This window comes from Falco naumanni, chromosome 1, assembly GCF_017639655.2.
Source record: "Falco naumanni isolate bFalNau1 chromosome 1, bFalNau1.pat, whole genome shotgun sequence".
NCBI classification, from domain to species: Eukaryota; Metazoa; Chordata; class Aves; order Falconiformes; family Falconidae; genus Falco; species Falco naumanni.
Genome location: NC_054054.1, coordinates 103489633 through 103510123, shown reverse-complemented (window position 1 = coordinate 103510123; position 20491 = coordinate 103489633). Strand labels below are relative to the sequence as shown.

Genomic DNA, 20491 nt, shown 5'->3' with positions numbered 1-20491 from the left:
CATGGGGCAGGGTGGCTGCCCCAAAATGGCAGCTGGGTGTGAGGGGTCTGGGGCCGGCGGCAGGGCCCCTGGGGCTGCCAGGCTGTGTCAGGGTCTCCATTTGGGTCTGGGTCTCCATTTGGCTCTGGGTCAAGGTCTGGGTCTGGGTCTGGGCTTGGATTTGGGTCTGGGTCTCCATTTGGCTCTGGGTCAAGGTCTGGGTCTGGGTCTGGGCTTGGATTTGGGTCTGGGTCTCCATTTGGATCTGGATCAGGGTCTGGGTCTGGGTCTCCATTTGGGTCTGGGTCAAGGTCTGGGTCTGGGTCTGGGCTTGGATTTGGGTCTGGATCTCCATTTGGGTCTGGATCTCCATTTGGGTCTGGGTCAGGGTCTACATTTGGGTCTGGGTTTGAATTCGGGTCTGGCTGTAGGCCTGGATCTGGGTTTGGATATTTACCTATCTCTAGATTTAGATATAGGTCTGGGCGGGGTCGGGCCGGGCCGGGCCCACCCCCTGCGATGGTGACATAGCCCCTTTAAGACAGACGCCTGGGCGCGGGTCGGACCCACCCCTGTGGGGCGGCACAGCCCCTTTAAGAGAGGAGCGTCGCACGTGACGCCGGGCGCATGCGCGCAGAGGGAGCCGGGCCCCGCCCCCCGCGCGGGGTCGCGGGTGAGAGGTTGGCAAGATGGCGGCGGCCTGAGGGGGGAGGGCGAGCGGCGGCGATGTGGGCGGCGCGGCGGGCAGCGCTGAGGGCAGCGCGGCGGCCGCCCCCGGCCCTCCGCAGGGCCCTGGCCCGTCCGGCTGGCCCACAGAGCACCCGGCAGCTGAGGGAGGCCGAGGAGGCCGCCCCGGTGTTCCAGTACGCGGGGAAGGCGGCCGAGCGGAAGGATCGCGTCTTCGTCTGGGGCTTCTGCTACTCGGGCGCCCTGGGCGTCCCCAGCTTCGTGAAGCCGGACGCGGGCTGGAAGAAGCGGCGGCGGATCCAGCCCACCCCCTACCGGCTGGAGACGGCGGCCAAGGTGGGCCGAGGAGGGCTGAGCCGGGCGGCGGGTGGCGGCGCTGCCGGGCCCCTCGGGCTGGGCCGGAGCCTTCCCTCAGCCCTGGAAGGCCTCAAGTAACCTGGTTTAAAGACTTTGCCGTGATTTTTCTTTTTAATTGATATAGCGATATCAATCAGGATGGGTTTTGGTATAACTGCAGTAGCGTGCAATTTGGAAAATAATTGGGTTTTTTGTCAGAGGCTTAATTAAGAAAGCAGGAGTGTGAACAATATTTATCAGAGAAAATGGGCCTCCTTTTTCAGTGGCTTTCACAGCTATTCTTGAAGCGAGAAGCTTGTGTTGCAAATCATGTCCTTTTGCCTGCCTGTTACAGTCCTCGTGCTCTGCTGCCCAGTGCAAAGAAGGCTGGAGTTTTATGCTGGCTTTTTTTTGGCAAAAGAAGTAAAACAGGGGAATATTATTCTCTTAATATCTCTTTGTGTTTCAGGTGGATTTTTTCATCTACTGCTGCTGAGTGTCAGCCAATAAATCTTCCTATTGTGTTTGAATGGGTCCAAAATGCAAAAATAAAGATGCATGCACACAAAAACAAAACTTTGAAGTGGTACTGTTGGACTTGAGTTTACGCCATTGTGCTTATCACTGACAAGTGTTTCTGATAATTTTTGCAAAGAACCATATATACCATGAATTTGAACTGTATTTTGATGTAGGTTAACAAACGATGAATGCTGATGAGCAAATGGCATGGGGTGAAACTTGTTTTTCTTATAACTGAATGGTGTGGTTCTTCTTTGTCTTCAAAGATATCTTCTGCTGCCTGCGGTTATGGATTCACACTGCTGTCCTCTAAGACAGCGGACATCATCAAAGTGTGGGGCATGGGGCTGAACAAGGATTCCCAGCTTGGGTTCCAGAGAAGCAGAAGAGATCAAAGTAAGGATTGAACTGTTTTAAAGACTTACAGGGCAGCACTACAGGATACATGTGATGTGGGAATCTTGTTAGAAGGCATGTAGAATGCCCAGGAGGCTTTGGTGCAGGGTGTGGGGCTCTGCTTTTTTTTTTTTTTTTTTTTTTTTTTTTAAGAGATCTTTTCTGGGGACTTCGCTGTGTTTTTGTGTGCTTTGTAACTGATCAAGGTATGCACCAGTTCTATGCCCTGCACTTCCATTCTTGTCTGGATGTAACTAAAATTAAGTATTTATTCTGCAGAAGTGTGTGTGTGTTGATTTAAGTTGTTGTTTTGAATCTCTGTACTTTGATAGTAGACAATGTAGTGGACTAGTTAATAAAACAGAATTGGCAAGATGGTTTACTGCTTCTGTTGCCCTTGCACCCATGAACTAATTTACTTTCCTGCAGGGATCTTTTTATACAGTTAGTGGATTTTTTTTGTGAAGCTTTAGAGTTTTTTTATTTTAATACCAGAATGCGTTTTGAAGGAAAAACTTGTTATTCAGTCATTCTGTCATGTACCGAGCTCTCACATACGTTTAAGATGATGATTTCTGTGCAGAACATTGCCACCTTCCACCTAAGAAGATATGAAAAGTACAGACTTGCTTCCCTTATAGAATGGCTGTCTCTAACTGTTAGAAAATGTCCCCCCATAAACAGTGGGGGGAAAACCATGGTAAAAGTAGGTTTTCGCTTTATAGCGTATAAAAGCATAATCTGTTAAGGTGTGGCGCATCAGATTGGGCAAAAGATTAAACTTTGTGGAGAAACAAAAGAAAATTGCAGCTACTGTGCAGAATGCTGAAGTTTACAGTGGTGCTGCTGTTGTGCATTGCTACTGGCATACTGGATCGATTTCCAAGAGTGTGTGCACGTAGCAAGTGTGTGTGCCTCAACAGTAGCTGCAAAACGAAGGGTACACAGAAGCCTCCACTCACTTCTGCTTTTAAAGGTTTCAGCTCTTACTCTGTCTTAGTTCTGCGTGTGCTCATGTCTTAGGAGTGTCCTGTGATTTTTCTCATTTTTCACTTGACCTGCTGATTATTTTTTCTAGAGAATCCAGAGATAGGTTAAATAGTTTTGCAGTTCAAGCCCTTCTAAGTAAGAGAGTCTTCAGTGTTTGGTAGGATCTGTTGAAAGCATGGTGCAGATCAGTGGGATCGCCACTGCTCTGTATTTAACTTCCCACGAGCAAGCTTGCTGTTGGATGCGCTGCTCGTTACTCAGTTTTACAGACTTACTGTGGTACCTACTAGTTCCAGCACCATGTCCCTGTATATGCTGCTTTTCCAGGGGAATTCGCAACCTGGCTTTTGGATAATTGTATTTCATGCTCTAACTTCAGCTGTTTCTCAGCTAAACTACTAATATTCTACCCTTCTCTTCCTTAGCCATCTCATTGCCTCTTTTCTCCAAAATCTTTCAGATATCAGTGATGATTACTACAGATCCTGGTAGCTTGTGTCCCTCTGCTGGAAGGAACAGAGGGAGGAAAAGGTTTTTGCTTTGTGACTTCCATGTCTTGTTAGGTAGATACAAACTTTGCTGCCTTTCTGTTCCTGCTGTACTGCGTGGCAGGCTCTGTCCATTTGTAAACAGCCTGTTGTCATGCCCATCCTCACATCAAGTAGTGCCTTACTGTAAAAGGGTATGTGTAGATTTTCTCTTTGTTTTATTTTTTTAATTGAAGGTATTGAGAACTAGTTAAAACACTGCTACATGTAAGCAGAATGCTGCTTCGTGTCCTGTGGGATTTGGTTTCACTTGTTACAGTGGCTTTCTTTGATATCAAAGCTTTTTATCTCCCCTTAACCTTTTCCCTAGTACTGATTTATGTTTTGCTGTTCTTTTTTTTCCATTTTTTTCCCCCCAGTGGACTGTAACTGATTACATATTCCTCAAGTTACTAAAACTTCTTTTTCTAGTTCAGCATGTCATTTTCTTTCGTAAGCATTAGATCTCTTATCCCCTGTGGAGCCAGGCTAGCTAACATTTCTTGCATTCCTCTTTTCTGAAAGGTCCTTTAATCTACTCTTCTTTAAATATGAAGCCCTATGATATTTTTTTTTCTTGTTCACCTTCTGTGCTGTCTTTTTCTGATTGCTGCCGTTGTACCTTGTTTGCAATATCCCCAGTTGCACAAGTTTGTCTTGGTGTTAAGCTCTCTGGTAATCCAGCCTTACTTGCCAAAGTGGTTGAACATACGGCTGAAAGCCTCAGTTTCTCAGTTCTGGCCACTCGAAGCCTTAACATTCAGCCTCTATCAAAATCAAAAAATCAGATTTTTGATTAGGCAGTCATTATTGTCTTCATCCATCCCTGCCCTGATGAACCCCAGTCAGTCTTTTACTTTGATTAGTTTCTTGGCTTTCTAAAATATATCTGCTTTTGTAACAAAATAGGAGAGTGTGTGTGTGTTCAGCAGGGTGGGCAAATGTATGATGAATTTGCTTTGTGGAAGCTAGTGACATTTTAAATTTCTGTCTTCTTTAAGCTAAGGGCTATGAGTATGTCTTGGAACCATCTCCAATTCCATTACCACTGGAGAAGCCGCAGCAGACTCGAGTCTTGCAGGTGTCCTGCGGGAGAGCCCATTCCCTGATCCTGACAGATAGTGAAGGAGGTATAGTATGGCTTGTGCTGGTGACAGGAGATGCCTGACTATGCTTTTATTAAAAACTCTGAAAAAAAATTGTCTTCTGCCCTTTAGAACTAGACCCCAGATGGGCTGTCCGCACTGTAAACGCAACGCGCATAGCTGTTAGCCTTTGTGGGATTGCTGCTGGGAGGGAGAGCCCTGAGCTGATAACAGTGTGTTGAGCTCTGCTTGGCTCAAGCTGTAAATGTGTTGGAAGCTTTTTCACTACAAGTGTTGCAAAATATGGTTTGTTTATCTAGCCTCAGGCCTCACTGAAGTGTAGCCTGTTTGTCTTGTTCAGTCAGATATGTTTTTGAACTCTGTTTTGGATGGTTATGCCAATACTCCTGTGTTACTTTCCCCTTGAAGCCCCAGAGTGCTACATTTATAAAAGCAATTAATTAGTAGGTCTTTATATAGAAGATCCTGTTTGTGAATTGGCTCTCCACGTCTCTGGGAATTCTCTGGTGCAATGGCTTCAGTGCTGTGCTGAGCGATCCAGTGCTGCTTGTCAGTGGGTGAGCTGGTTGGTTGGTTGATTTAACGCTCCTGTGGGAGCACTGATCTATTTCTGAGTCTCCTTGGCAACAGCAGGATGAACTAGGCAATTACTGAAAAACAGCCAATGGGCTCCAGGTACCTCTACTGTGCCTGCAACAATATCGCCAGGATGTTGTTGACGAAAATGGATTCAGTCACTTAAAGTCCTTCTCTTGTGCCGAGGACTGCATGAAAATATTTTGTGTACCTGCAAAGATGCTTTCAGGGGATTGGACAGTAATAAACCTAGTGCATTTCATATTGTTTTGCAGTTTTCACAATGGGGAACAATGCTTATGGACAGTGTGGCCGGAAGGTTGTTGAAGATGAAATTTACAGGTGAGAATCCAGAGATCCTGAACTTCCATAATGTTAAAAACATAATTCTGTGAAAACAACCCTACAGAAAAGCCTGGAGGTGGGAAAAATCTGGTAGGATAAGGATGCCATTTAAGATTAAGGTGTCTGAGAGCAGGCTTTTATGCTGCAGACATCATATAAACAGCCTGGCTTTAAACTAGGCTGGGCACTAGCACTCTTCTGACCACGTTCACAAAAGACAGATGTCAGCATGTGACAGTTTTCACAGGGTGTAGCCTTCGTAAATTGCTTGAGGTAATTGGTGTTAGTAGTCATTCTTTCTCCCTTTAGCCTCTCAGAGTGCAAATGCTATTTCTGAAGGTGTTAGAAGTGCCACATAAAGATGAAAGAGGCATCGTTCTGTTGGATCCCTGTGCTGTACCTTTAAATCTCTAGTGCCTTTCCTTTACAGGGCTTTTGTGGGCCACACCAAAGCATATTCTTAAAACTCTCTGTAAGATAGTAGTGATGTAAGTGGATAGGGGGAATATGTTGAAAGTTACTGATTCTCTGGCAGGGCCTAGAAGAGATCTCGTTGCTCTCTCTGTGATCCACAAGAATTGGCCTGCAGAGTTTTAAGAAAATAGCTGTAGTTTGGGTAGCTGTTTTTTGGGTTTTTTCTTGTGGAAGTTGGTCGTTGGATTGTTCAGGATTCCTGTTTTTGTGAAAGAATGACATGGATGTTAACACAACATTGTTTGTGCTCTGCAATATCTGGTTAATCTACTTAAGTGTAGTGTTTATATTGGTGCTGCAGTATTACTTAGTATCTGTGCTCATTCTAGACTAAGGAACATGTTTGAGGATTGCCTCCACCCCTAATTCCCACGAGAGGCTATATTTAAAAAGTGCCGGTTCTTAACTTCTTAAATAAGAGAATGCAAAATTACTTTCCTCCTTTGTGCAGTAATTTAACAGTGGAACTATGCTCTTTGAATATATAACAGAACATGTGAAAGAATCTCTCTTCTCATAATAGCAATGGGGCTTTCAGTAAAGGTAGGTCTACCTTCACATTTTTCAGTCCTCTGAAATTGTGTGTGTTGCCTTTTCTCTTCTCGGTGGTTGGTTGGTGGTGTCCAGTGAAAGCCATCTAATTCATCAGCTGAAGGAGTTTGACAGCAGAGTTGTCCAGGTAAGAGGATCTGAACTGAATTCTGAAGGTGGATTGAGAACTGGCTGAACAGCCAAGCTCAGAGGCAGTGGGCACAAACTGAGACACCAGAGGTTCCCTCTGAACACCAGGAAACGCTTTTTTTTACCATGATTGAGCACGGACACAGGTTGCCCAGAGTGGCTGTGGAGTCTGCCTCCTTGGAGGTACTCAAAAGCCATCTGGACACAGTCCTGAACAACTGCCTGTAGGTGGCCCTGCTTGAGCTGGGGGGTCGGACCAGGTGACTTTCTGAGGTTCCTTCCAAACTCAACCGGTCTCTGATTCTGTAATGAGAGAAAAATAAAAAATATCAGTATGCCAATCATTCAGTTGAAGCTCTTTGAAATGACAAAGCGATCTACTATATTGGTTGCTTATAAAAAGCACAAGGTGGCATTTTGCTCTCTGCCTCTGCAGAGCAGTTGTAACTGGCAAGGCAGGGTCTGAACTTACTGAAGGATTTGATGACAGTGCCAATGCAGCGTTTGTTTGCTTGGCTCCTAGGTAACACCTGCACGGCAGGGAGGTTGTTCTGATGCCTCATCTCTTCCTGTCTTGATTCCTTGCTCTTGTTCTGCTCTGTCACTTTTCTGTCAATTGGGAGCTACTCTATTTGAATTTTGTCTTCCCCATTTCAAAAGTGAGCTGTGAGAATATTCACTTGGACCAGCCAGCGTTTCCCTAGAGCAGGTTTCTAGGAGAGCAAGGGACTGTGGAGCAGCATAAACGCCACTGAGTGTGCACGTGGCTGCTGTATTTCTAGACACAGGAGCAGTTTACTAGTATCCCTATGCTCCTCTAGCAGGTCTCTGTGGGCAGACATTGCTCCTGTTCCTTGCAGTATTGTGGAAAGCGAGGGTCGTTCATTTAGGTCCATGTGATGAGGGTGTGTGGTGGTACATCCTAATGATGTTTTGATTTAGGCTTGTAAACTTCTGCTTGGATTTTTCATAATTTTGGTTTTTTTCAAGGGGGTTGAATAATCAGTACCTGTTTGTACTTTGACAGCAGTTATGTGCTTAATATTCTTGGTAGTCACTCTAAACTTGTGGTTTAAATCCCTTTAATCTTTGGGTAAGTTTTAATGTCTGCTTTTGAAGATTTTAGACTTAATTCATGCCAAGCCTTTGACAGACATGATTGCTAGTTCAATATAAATGTCAATTTGAGAACAGATGTGTTCCTAGAACGATTACATGGCAAGGAATCAATAGCAGTTTGTAGCTGGCAGTGAGAGCCATGTGGTAGCACTCTGGGAAGGGAGATCTCTTATTTACTCTTTGCTGTTTTATTGTGTTGTACTGCTGAATCGAGCTTTCTGTTAACTAGGCCTTGTTTTGAATCTCAGACCAAATCAACTGCAGCATCACTGTCCACAAAGAAAACTCTGCTATTTTCTGTGCTGTATCATGCTGTTCTTGGCCTTCTTTGTCTGTAGAGCCGTTTGATCGGGAGAGAAGGGTCAAAATCTGAGCTGACGGGCATCATGGAGGTTCATTGCTCAATTTGTCTGCCAGTAATGCTTGGTTAAATCGATTCTGAACACGTGACCTTTCCTGACCAGCTCTGACTTTTTGCTTGTGTGCAGGTTGTGTGTGGGCAGGACCACAGTCTGTTTAGAACTAAGAAAGGTACAGTCTATGCCTGCGGATGGGGAGCTGACGGACAAACAGGTAGGAGCTCAGCTCAGCTTGCATTTCAGCGAACTGATGAAGATAGCAAGCTGTCCTAATTCAGAGCTTGTGATGTGTATTTGTCATGCATGCGTGGACAGAAAGGGGCTGGTACGTTTCCAGCTGTGTACTCTTGTGTAACTAAACTGAGACAAATCAGTTCAATTTTAGAGGAGCCTTAGGATGCCATGCTGGCGATCCAAGCGTGCAGTCTGAGGAGAATGTGCCTGCTTTATAAAGCTTGTGAGAGGATGTGGAAGTGGCATGGGAAGGTTAGCTCCCTGGTTCTGTGCAGGCTTTGCCTTCCCAATTCTTGTTTCAGGGTCTTTTGCTGCTTGCTCCTTTTGAACTGACAGAGACCTTTGGCAGCTACAGCTGTCTCAGCGTGGGATCTTTGGCCGTGCTCTTTTTCTGGTGGCTTCTGCTGTCAAAGAACTTCCTCTCAATCCTTCCTAGTGTTTAGTCCTTCTGCTGCTCATGAAGCTGGGTTGTTCCCACGGTTCTCTTCTGTGGATGTACTGTAGCCAGTCTTGTTCCTGTCATCTGCATTCTGGCCCCTTTTTCTAGGCAGTTGTTTGTCACGTGAAGTGTTTGCTTCCCAGCCTCTTTTGCCACTTGACTTGCTGTTGTCTGAGTGGATTTGAGTGTGCTGTCACTCGTGGCTCTCCTTGCAGAAGACAGGGTGCAGCTGGTTTGTGAAGCTTCACCTTTGTCAGAATATCTGCCTGTCTTGGTTACTACTCTCAAACACCTTGGTCCATGCAGACAAGAGAGATGATACTGTTTTCCAGGTGTGATTGTGTAAAGTTGTTTTGTACTCTTGAGAGGCAGCTTTGGGTAGTAGAACTGGTGTTAATGGCTGCTTGGCCGTTGAAGGTGGTAGTAAAGAGATATGGACAGAAAGCTTTCTTTTGGAGGTGCGTGGTTGGGTTATAACATGACAAAATGGTCCTGGGTAGGCATTAAAAGTATGTCTGGAAAAAATTCATCATCTCTCTGCCTTTTTCCTTTCAGGTCTTGGACACTACAACATCACCAGTGTTCCAACTAAGCTACGTGGTGACATTGCTGGAGTAAACATTATCCAGGTCTCTTCCTATGGGGACTGTTGTCTGGCTGTTTCAGATGAAGGAGATGTCTTTGGCTGGGGAAATTCAGAATACTTGCAGTTGGCATCTGTCACAGAAACCACACAGGTCAGTTGGCCTGGGGGCATGTTTTTACAAGTTTCGGTTCAGCTGCTGCACAGAGTTAAAAATTACACACTTCTTCCTGCTCCGGTTCTTCTGACAGCAGTATAAATCAATATAAACTAACACCGCTAGCAGGCTGGTTTTACCTATGCTTACAAAACCAATCTGTCTGAAATGTTTGTATAGCTTTAGGGCAGTATGTTTCCCAGCTATTGATAGGCAAAGGCTTGTGTCACCTCACCTCAGTTTGTTAGTCTGTTATAAAGGAAGAGTACGCCCCGTGTTCTCCTTTCCCCATCCCGTGGACTTTGCACCCAGTTGAGATCCAGTTTGAGTGCTTGTGCTGACTTCAGGACAAGAATTGGTCTTTTGGCTGGCCACTCTGGAATTTGAGTGGTCCTGCTTTGAGCATGGTGCTAGTCCAGATAACCCTTGGAAGTCCCTTCCAACCAACCTCGATGTTGGTAAATTTTTCACAAACAACCTTAGTAAGTTTATAGCTGAGTCCTAAACAAATCCCAGTGTCTCACAGAGAAAAGTTTTTTTGGAGCAAACTTATGTGGGACAAAAATATAGTGCTGACTTGACACTAAGCATTATAGTACTGAGGTAATTAGGCAGATGTTCTCCTCTCACAGTTATTGTAGGAAATGGAGTCAGGGAATTAATTAATACTCAAAATATTCTTGGCAGAAGGCTGAGAGCAGACAATTGCATTAGTATGGCTTTAGCAAAATAAGTACCTTTGTTTCCCATGCCTCTCCTGATGATGTATCCTTAACACAGGGCTAATTACTGAGACCTGTAAGGCCTGAAGACAATGACCAAGTTGAGTAGCAGTTTCCTGACCGGGTGCTTGGTGGAAACCGGAGAGTTCTGAAACAGATGAATGGCATGTTTGCCAAAGTGGGAGTTTTACGTACAATATATATCTAAAAGCTGAAATTGTGGAATAGCGGAGTTGGTATTATCTGTGAGATCAGAGGTCACTGTTTATGTATGACAAACTGTGTAGTGTTCTGTTTTGTCGAACTGTACTAAATAGAATGATTTTCTTAGAGTGGTGGTTTTTCTTCCCCCCAGTATGTTCAAAAATGCCACTGCAGACCAAATTTTAGTCATCTTGTCCTTGTGAAAACTTGCAAATGTGCTTGCCTATTGACTTTCCCATTGTGTCTGACTTAGAAAGCCAGGGATATAAGCAGATGTTAAGCAATCCCAGCTTTGTTGCCATGCCTGTAAGCTTTCCAGTGGGTAACTTTCTCCACTTTGTCCTCACTCTCAACCCTAAATGAATTTCATGTAGTTTTTGTCAGCTTGGGACGTGCATTCATTGTGTTATTCGGGCAGTAAAGGTTGTCTGTATCAGGAATTCAATGTATGTAAGCTCTCACCAGAACCAGAGCAGAAGTTAAAAATGTGTCTAGTTCACAGTTTACCTTGTCTCTAACAACTCTTACAACCTGGTACAGGTGAACGTTCCCAGACATTTGCCATTCAAGATTGGGAAGATAAAGGAGGCTGCATGTGGAGGGACTGGCAATATTGTGCTAACAGGTGAGTTGGCTTTTACAGTCATCATCTTTAGTGCAAGGCCAAGCAGTAGGTGAATTATAACATCGTGGAGCCAGCATCTTGTTTACTGGAAACAGGAGAGTACTGTCTGTTACGAGGAAGGCCGGGAGACTGAGAAAGCTGTGACTTAATGTACCAGCGGAGTTATTTTCACTAGCTGTAGAGCATTGCTTCCAGTGTGTCTCCAGTAAGCACTCATGCAAACTGGAACAAGAGCATGGTTGCTGCTTGTCGTTCATCTTGTTTGCTGATCACATGGGACGTGTGGCCTATAATGAAGATGGATATAGGGAGGAAGTAAGGCAACAGTTGAGAGAAAGAAGAGCCCTTCAGACTCAATATAAATCTGACATGTAAATAAATCCTGATAAACTAGGTTGGAGAGTGGAGTTCTGAGAACACTGAAACTCTGCAGCAGGCTTCTCTAGTGAATGCTGCTTTGGCTTGGCAGTGGCCGGGGGAGTACAGCTTGAAAGTCACTGAGTAAATGAAGGAGGGAGAGGATTGTGCTACTTTCATGAAGGATCATCTGAAGGAGGATGTTCATAGGTGTGATGACAAGACATTTGAGCTTCTAGTGTGAAGGGAGCAGAACTAGCAGACACAGCAACTTACTCTTACGCTGTCCAACTGCAGCCTTTCCCAGGCACCCAGTTTAAGGCAGAGCGCCAGGCAGAGTGACTAGCCTACTGCTGGTTTGGCCACACTTCAAAGGAAAAAGCGGTGATAATAAAACACTCAACCTCTGTCCCGTCAGTCAGTAAGCTGAAGTTTTGATCCAGACTGTGCTGGCATTATTTCCTCATGAAAGTTTTGCCTGTGAAGCTTGATCTGCTTGCATAGCTTAGGAAAAATTAAGGTATTTGGATGGGAATGCATTGTTTGCAAATTTTAAATAATCAAAAGGTGCTGGACTGCTCTGGGAGAAAGGAAAAATACTCCTTTGGGTCAGATTAACTTTTGGTTATGGCATGAATTTCACAAGCACAGACTTTCTTACTGAATGTGTTCTTATTGTAATACAGAAGAAGGAAATGTTTTTGTCTGGGGATATGGAATTCTTGGGAAAGGACCAAACCTAATAGAGACAGCAGTGCCAGAGATGATCCCACCCAGCCTTTTTGGCTGGTCAGACTTCAATCCGGACATCCGTGTTGCTCACGTTCGCTGTGGACTCAGCCAGTTTGCGGCGCTTACAAGTAAGTTTCTAGTCCTACTGTCATGGAGAAGTCACGTTGCTATATTATTGGCAGTTAAAAGAAAAACAAAGCACCCATCTATCTTTAAACTTAAAGCACATTGGAATGCAAACAGGAGGGGCAGGCAGCACATTTACAGGTGTCAGCATGGTTTCTAACATAGATACTGCACTGACTTTAGTTAAGAAAGTGTTATTCTTCTAAGCAAGCAAAACATTTCTCTCAGACAGGAAACCTGGGAAGGTTTTTTTTTCTCATTTCCTTGTACAGAGTCAGTCAGTTTCCCTTTAGAAGCAGCAGGAATTTATGTGATAAATGAGCAAACTAAAACTGAGTCTAAATTGGAGCTAGATGTCAGGGTTTCTTGGCTCTTCTGACCCAACAGAGTTAGCTATCTGAGGTGGGAAGACCTACACATGTAACGTCCAGGGGTATGACACTCCGGTACACGCACCCTGTACTTGATACCAGCCTTTAAGGGAAGTTTTGAATATTAGAGTCACTTGAAAATGGGCAGCAGAGGGCAGCAGCACAGAAAAACCTTGTGCTTGGTAGTGAAAGTAATAGTTTACTAATGAAAAGTGCCAGGTGCCAAAGTGCTCGATATCTCTTGGGGAAGCGATATGTGTGACACTGTCAGTTACAGGGTGCTTGACCGTATTCTGGTTAAATTGTACTTGTGTTACAGATCATGTTTTGGTTGTCTGTGCTGTGGGGCTGATCTGAACACTTTGGGGATCTGCATGTTTTGCTGAGGAGATTAAAACTCTCTGACTCTGTTGAACGCAAGTTTTTTCTTTTCCCCAGAAGGTCACTTCTGTCAGGCAGCTGCCTAACCAGTCCCCAGGTGATGGCTTGGGACAGATCTGACTTGCTTACCCGGTTTGCTGTGCTGATAGCTGGTGTGGGTCAGCTGTAATTGTCTTAACTTCCAGCACAAATTATTCACCACAAATGATTCCCTGGAATCTCTTCTGCTGCACCCTTTCTTTGAAGAAAATTCCAAAGCAGGAGCTATAAGAGGGGGAAGCAAAGACTTGTGCCCAGAACTTGCTGCTTGTCTTGCTCATTAGGCACTGTTTTCCTCAAGCACAAGTACATTTATTGTACTTGGACTTAAACTCAATGGCTTTTGCATTGCCTGTGTAAACCTTTATACTCCCAGAAGCACGGTACCCACACTTGTCAGCATCACAAATAGAATTCTTCCTTTTTAATGAGTCTGCCCTATTTTATTCTTTTTTTTTTTTTTCTCATTTTGTATAGACAGAGGAGAACTGTTTGTATGGGGCAAGAATCTAAGAGGCTGCCTGGGAATTGGAAGAATGGAAGACCAGTATTTCCCCTGGAGGGTAAGGATGGTAGTATTAAGGCCAAGAGTATATTCTTTAGATGGTCTGTTATTCTGAGAGCAAGAAACATCATTTGCTATGTAGTTCTCTTGATCAATTCTGAAAGAAATGGAAACCTAAGATGACTATAGAACTGCTTTGTTTTCCAGAGGTCCTTGCATAGCCTGCTTTAGAAAGGGAGGTCTTCAGTAAATGTTTTTATCTGCTATTTCAGTATCAATTTCAGATCCCAGAGCAACATCTGGTGCTGTGCCATCACATCTGAACTAATCTTCCTCCTGTCTAGAGTCTTCTACCTGCTGGCCCTTGCTGCCTTTTCCCTCCCCTTCTAACTTGCATTTCATTTTTGTACATGCTGCAAAGAAAACCGCTGGTATTGGCTGTCTGTGACCCAAAACCCTTACATTACACATCTAAATTAGGTGAATGTTTTGGTCGTGGTGGTCAGACTATAGTAGCAGCAGGTCCACATAGCAGTGGGCTTCCTTCCCCTGCTCCTCTTCCAAGTCAAGCAGCTATGGTGGTGGGTCACTGGACTGACTGTACTTACAGGAGATCCTTAGCCACTGAACTGTTTTCATAGCTGTTTCGCAACATTTCCAGTTCCACACCCTTCTCTGATGGCTCTGAGAGCCAGACTCTGGGGGTGTAGAGGAGTCTTTGGCTCTGGAGTTCAGCACTCAGCCTAACAGATGTTCCCAGTCTCCATGAAGGCCAAGTAGGAGAGGAGGGAGGCAATCAGTTGGACCACCCAGGAGTCCCTTTCCATGTGTCTGAACTTGCAGTGGATGTGTTTCTGTAGCATGCTTTTTCCTTCCTGTAAAAATGAACAAAAAAAAAAAAGAAAAAAAGACCAACCCTGGAGCATTTGCCTAAAACCACGCCGCTGTGGCAGAGTGGGGTTTCTGATTTCACCAAGCATGGCATGTCCAGGTTTCCTGGAGTGTGGATGCTGAGGGTTGTGTTCCCTCAAGCAGCCAACTCCTGTCTGACACTCCTATGGCATGGTACCAAAGCAAGGGCAGTTTGCTTGCCTGTGACCTCCTGCCCTAGAACTAGCCATCTCGCCTCTCCCTTAGCTCTAAGGAAAAACTTGTGTTTGTAGCCTCTGCTTCCCGTGAGTTGGAAGTCAGCTCTAAGCGAAAGAGCTATAACCATACTGGTGAGTGAGCTGGGCCTGCTTAGCATCCAAGTGAAAACTGCCGTAGGCTGAGTTGAGCTTTTGCCTTGTTCTAGTCTTTGCTGATGAGAGAAGAGGCAAATCCTTGTGGTGCCTGGGCAGGTCCTCTTCCCCTGCCTGGATTATGCTCCGTTCAGTCGTGCTTTTCTGCTGCTGAACAGATGGGCTGAGGCTACAGTCTCCTCGCTGTCTGTCCTTCCAAAGGTTTGTGTGCTTCTGTGAAGGGAGAAGGGGAATACTTCACAGCTCAACGCACAAGCACGTCTGGTGCTGGATCTTGCTTCCTCTGGGTTTCAAGATGGCACTTCCACTGGTGCAAGTCCCTGTGAAACCAGCTGGCGTGTTAAGCAGGAGGAGGATGAGAAATAGCAAACACCAGGTGCAAAGCACCAGCTTGAAGTAATCCTCTCTCTTGTGTCTGATCCAGGTGACTGTACCCGGTGAGGTGGTGGATGTTGCATGTGGAGTTGATCATATGGTAAGCATGGCCAAGTCTTTTATCTAGGAATACTGCTGGGCCTCAGCGCTGTGCTAAGAAGATGGGGCAACTTGGTGACCAGCTTCTTGGATAGCAAGACTTGTTCTGTGAAGCTGAGCAAGACGTGACTGTGAGCAGAGACGGCCATGGTAGTGCCTGGGTGTGTTGTCGTCTCTGCATTGTTGAAACGCTCCAGCCTGGCCATAGGAAGTATGTACGTTCCCTGAGGAGAGTGAAACACAAGGAGTGCTCTGCCTGGTTCATGATGAGCTCCCGAAGAGTCTGGGGCGCAGCTCATGGCTGGCGAGTCCCTCCCTGCCTGAGGATGTCTTCCTGAGTCCATCCCTCAAGGATGACTGGGATGAGGTGAAAGCTGTAGCACAGGACATTCATTTATGGACACGTTCCCTGTCACCAGCTCTGGGGTGTAAGTGTTGGGCTGAGCCGAACTGCTTCTTAAGGGAAGGGGGTGGGGGGGGTTTATAACTATTTTTTTATGTGAAAGAAGAGTCCTGCTGGCTGTCGGGAGCCCAGCACAGCCACCCTCTGAGCCCACCACCAGCAGCGGTGGGGGCAGCGCTCTGCTCTGATCCCAGGCTGCTGCAGGCTTTCCGGGGAGGCTCTGAAGACCAAACACCCAAGGAACATGTTCATTAAACTGGAAGAGTGAGAACTTGTTTGCACCATAAGACAGCACGGAAAGATAAATCAGAGGCTGGCTGCGCTGCCGTTGCTGGGGAGGGACGGATTGATAGTGACAGTGGCCAGTCTGTCCTGATCGCGGCGGGAGGCTGGAAACAGCTTAGCTCTGTGCAGGGCCAGTGCTCACTGCTCAAGTACCTTTGTCTTCACGTGTTGACCACAAACCCCGCTGCCTTTGGGGATTTTTTTGGGGGGAGTCCTTGCACCCTTTCTGCCTTCAGGGATATGGTGGCTCTTGGTTGCAAAGAGCCCTTTTAAATTAGCCAGGCTTTTTGGTCATGCCTAGCAGGGAAATAGCCTTAATGGGCTAGAAGCAGAGCCTTGTTTCTTGGTACCTTCTTAGCAAAGAAGTTGTGGTGAGTGCATTTGGGATGCAGCTATCTGTACCTGCAGCAGGTACTTACCAAATCTCACACTGAAGTGTGGGGAAGTGTCCACTGTGAAATACTCCAGACATCAGGCACAGTTATATCATTTCTCCCTGTGTGGGATACTTCTACTGTGTAAATTATTTTGGCAAAACCCAAGCTAATATGTTTTAAATAAAGTGATCATAAAGCCTTTATCAGTAGTGATGGGAATATTCTTGAGCTTGACTTCACAGATGAGCTGCTCTGTCTTGCACGCTGCATTTGAACTTAAGCATTTCGGTTCACAATGATGTGACAGGAAACCTCTTTTGTCAGCTGCGACACCTCCCCGCCTGCAGGACCGATACCATTGCAGGGCAGGCACGGTATCCACAGACCCAGGGGACACGGCATACTCACATTTTGGCTCCATTAGTGGAAAATCTGTATCAAATCTGTTGTGTAATTACCAAAACTCAGGGGGTAAACTCTGCCTTGATGAAATAAGGCTTGAAGGGCTTTGTGTAAATTACAGGAAAGGTGAAACAAAGTACACAGAAATAGACACATATATGAGTTGTTATTAATGTTACCGTGGAACTGGTATTGCTGTGGTGGGTTGAGGGAGAGCAAGCAGAAAGCTGCCATTAAATTGTGGCAGACCCTCACTGCTGTGAATTCCCATTAGGTTAGCTTGGATTTATACCTTATTCTACATGCGCCTTGGACAACCTGAGCTGCCCAAACATGTCTTGTTGGTCTCGTGGGGAGTAGCAGTGCCCTTTTAACAGGAGGAAGCTTCTTAAAGCATTGAAAACAAATATTGAAAAAAAACAATAAGGAGCTATAGTAAGCACGATGTTGCAGCTGATTCCCTTTGTGGCTGTTGCTGTTGGAGGAGGGCTGTGCGGGACGGCTGGGCAGTGCGGGGAGCGCTGCGGGCGTTGAGCTGCTCTCGGTCACTGCCGTTCCCTGGTGCAGCTTGGGGCCGGGCTGTTCAGAGAGCTGGCGTGAGAATTGATGCCGTGGTGTACATGGTTGTGTTGCAGCCTTGCTGTGCAATAAATTGCAAGTTCTGTGTGTTAATTAGATGCCAGCAAGGTCTTTAGCCCTAAATAGAGGTGTTGTATGGCTTAATGCAGTGGGAGTGTTGGCACTTCTATTACAGTGGCTGTGGACATTCTGGAACATGCTGCTTGATGGGAACAAGGTTAAGTGGTGGAAAGCCTGTGGTCTTGCAAATGCCAGCGCTTGACCCTTGGTTTGGTCAAAGTAGTGGGGGGGTTGACCGTGGTCAGGTGCTCACTGAGGTGCTCTGGCACTCCACCATCAACAGGATGGGGAGGAAATAGAATGGCAAGCTTGTGGGTCGAGGTAAGGACAGGGGTGTCACTTACCTGTTACTATCATGGGCAAAACGAACTCGACTTGGGGAAATTAATTTATTGCCAATGAAACAGCAAGATAATGAGGCATAAAAACAAATCTAAACCCACCTTTTTCCCCCACGCCTCCCTTCCTGAGCTCAACCTTACTCCTGACTTTTCTGCCTCCTTGCTCTCCCTGCCCACTGGCCTTGGTGTCTCTATAGTGGTTTCTCACGTATTCTCTCTCCTTCCTCCCAGCTGTGCTTCTGCAGGTTTTTTTCTCCTTAAATACATTATCCAGGTGGCTGCTGCTGTCGCCGATGGGCTCTGCCTTGGCCAGCGGTGGCTCCGTCCTGGAGCCGGGTGGACTGTCTCTGCCCAACATGAGGGCAGCTCCTGGTGTCTTCTCACAGAAGCCACCCCTGCAGCCCCCTGCTGCCAGACCCTCACCACCCAACACCGGCAGGTACTGCTGGGGTGATTTGATCCACATGATTGGACTAGCGGGTGTCCAGAGCCATTAGCGAGGCCATGGCTGCAGTTGTTTTGTTATTCAGTGTCTGGCATTACTTGCAGAGTTACCTGTGGCACCATCTCCCAGCGTGTCTGCATTTGCTCGACAGCTTTGTACGGAGGGGTCAGTGTGCGAAGTGGAGGGCGAGAGCTGCCGGGGCGGTACAGATGCAGTAGCGCGCTGCACTGCGTGTCCTGGGCCAGGCAGACCTACCTGAGCAGGCTTGTTCTGCCCGTGGGGTGGCTGCATGGGTGGGATGGGTCAGTAAAAGCCTGAGCAGGCAGCAGAGGCCAGAGCTGAATGTCAAATACGTTATTTCTCACTTTTTTTTTAACCAGCCTAACCATAGCTCTGATGAGGGAAACTGGGACCAGGTGGTTTTGTTCCCTCCATCACTGCTGGGGCAGAGCGGAGGCCGGGCTGTGCAGCAGCCCCTTGCTAATGACAGAATGCTTCTGTAACCCGCGCTCCTGACCACTGCTACCTCCTTTAACATCAAAAGCCAGCTCTGTTCCTCATCTCTCAGCTGTTGGTGCTCTCCTCAGGTAAGAAACCAGCTATGCGCTGGCTTCCTGCGTGCCCCAAACTGACCCCATCCTCCTGGACCACATGCAGGGGCTGCCTGTGCGCTCTGTGCAGCGACCCGATCTGCCGGGGGTTTGCTGCTCTTCTCCCTCGCCACCAGCAAGAGCTGCGTCGCAGGGATGTGCCGAGCTGGCTCGTGGTCACCCGGGCTGGGGCTGCAGTTCCCAGGCTGCGTGCCACGCTCTGTTCCTCTAAAGACAGATCTGGGATGTGTGGGGACTTCAGTGCAGGAATGAAGCAGAGTCCCCATTCCTCTGGCTGCCGCGGAAAGAAGTCGGAGTGGTAGAAGGTTCCTTGGAGCGGTAACAGAGAGAAGAACGTTGTCTGCAATGCCATGTTTTCTAGTTGCTGGCACCATGCTGCGGATGTTGGAATGCAGGTGGAAAAAGGTTGGTGCTTGTAGGTGCAGAGCTGCACCCCGCAGCAAGCGGCAGGGGTAGAGGGAGCGCTGGCTTCAGCGCTGGTGGACTCAGCTGCTGTCCTGCCCCGGAGCCCAGCGGTCGGAACACACACAGAAATCCTCTGCTCCCTGCAAGCCTTCGGCATGGAACACTAAGGAAGCCTGAAGCCCTCGTGGCCCTTGCAAACGGCAGGCGCGGGGAGGAAGGAGTTTGGCCACCACTTGCGACCCCCGAAGCCTCGTGGTGCTGCCAGCGTGGTGTTGGTGGGACTGTGTGATGCTCCGCAGCTCGGCCTCGCTGCCAGCCGCTGGGAAGAGGCTGAGGAGGGGATGCAGAAGATGCACGAGCCTGCAAATGGGTGTGTTGGCCAAAGAACCACCTCTGCTGGGGCCAGTGTTTCCAGGAGCTGCCGCGCTGGCATCGGTGCCCGCGTTTCAGCGCAGGTGAGCCACGTTCCTGCCTCCTGGGCTTTGGGGGGTGGGTTTTTTACATTGTAGTCTTAAATTTATTAACGTAATTTTTAATATAGGCAACCTGTTCACTATTTTATGGTTCCCACTCTCATTAAAACAGATTTGTATTGTTTAAGGGGTTTGGGGGGGGGGGGGGGTGTTTATTTTTTGCTGAGTAAAGAATTGGCTTTGGGCTCCCCCCTCCGCAGCAGAGCAGCCCCCGCTGTGCCACCCCAGGCTGGCCAGGCCATGCTCTTGGTGTCCAAGCTGAGCTGGCGGCTGGGACCCACCAGGAGCTGGTACTCGCGTGGCACCGCCGCCTGCACAGCTGGTCCCTGTGGGAAGCCTGAGACCAGCAGCTCGTGCTGTGAAGGGGGAAACTGAGGCTGGGGACTCAGTTGCACTTCCCTGGGCTCCGGCTGCCAGGACAGATGGCGCAGAGAAGCATCCACAAAATGAGATCTTACAAATGGGGTTCCCTTCTGGGGGGTGGGCAGCAGGAATGAGCCCCACCAAAGGGAGCCCTTTCGGTAGCATGTTGCTTCTCGCTACCAGTACCTGAAAGAGAAAGGAGACTCTTGTACCAATTTTTTGCATCTTTCTCTCAAGCCTGGCTGAAAAATGTCCTGTTGGGTCTCGCTCCTCCCAGTTCGGCTGTGGGTCCAGTTTCCAAGCAGGCTCTGGCAGATGGCTGCTGCCAGCCTGCCCAGCCCCTCCGGCTGTCGGGCTGGTGGAGCCGCTGGCGCTGGTGCCCACCAGCACCACGCTGCTCCGGGAACAGCTCTTCCCAGAGAAACCAGCTTGTGAGGAGCACGAACCTGGCTGGGCAGCA

The 20491-nt window shown here is 47.4% G+C and overlaps 1 protein-coding gene across 1 annotated transcript; it reads left to right on the top strand.

Annotated features, from left to right (window-relative positions):
- Positions 1–663: 663 nt before the first annotated feature.
- RCC1L (RCC1 like) lies at positions 664–16553 on the top strand. Its single transcript, XM_040613387.1, has 11 exons — positions 664–1002; positions 1791–1920; positions 4439–4567; positions 5395–5461; positions 6566–6617; positions 8227–8311; positions 9326–9507; positions 10977–11061; positions 12105–12278; positions 13545–13630; positions 15238–16553. The coding sequence occupies exons 1-11, from the start codon at positions 706–708 to the stop codon at positions 15313–15315; spliced, it is 1365 nt and encodes a 454-aa protein (XP_040469321.1). The 5' UTR covers positions 664–705; the 3' UTR covers positions 15316–16553.
- The last annotated feature ends 3938 nt before the right edge of the window (positions 16554–20491 follow it).

Bases quoted from the DNA above. Each gene is read 5' to 3' on its own strand.
- RCC1L (XM_040613387.1), top strand. From the start codon at position 706: ATGTGGGCGGCGCGGCGGGCAGCGCTGAGGGCAGCGCGGCGGCCGCCC. The intron at 1,003-1,790 runs GTGGGCCGAGGA...TTGTCTTCAAAG, and splicing joins GGCTGGAGACGGCGGCCAAG to ATATCTTCTGCTGCCTGCGG. The intron at 5,462-6,565 runs GTGAGAATCCAG...GGTGGTGTCCAG, and splicing joins GTTGAAGATGAAATTTACAG to TGAAAGCCATCTAATTCATC.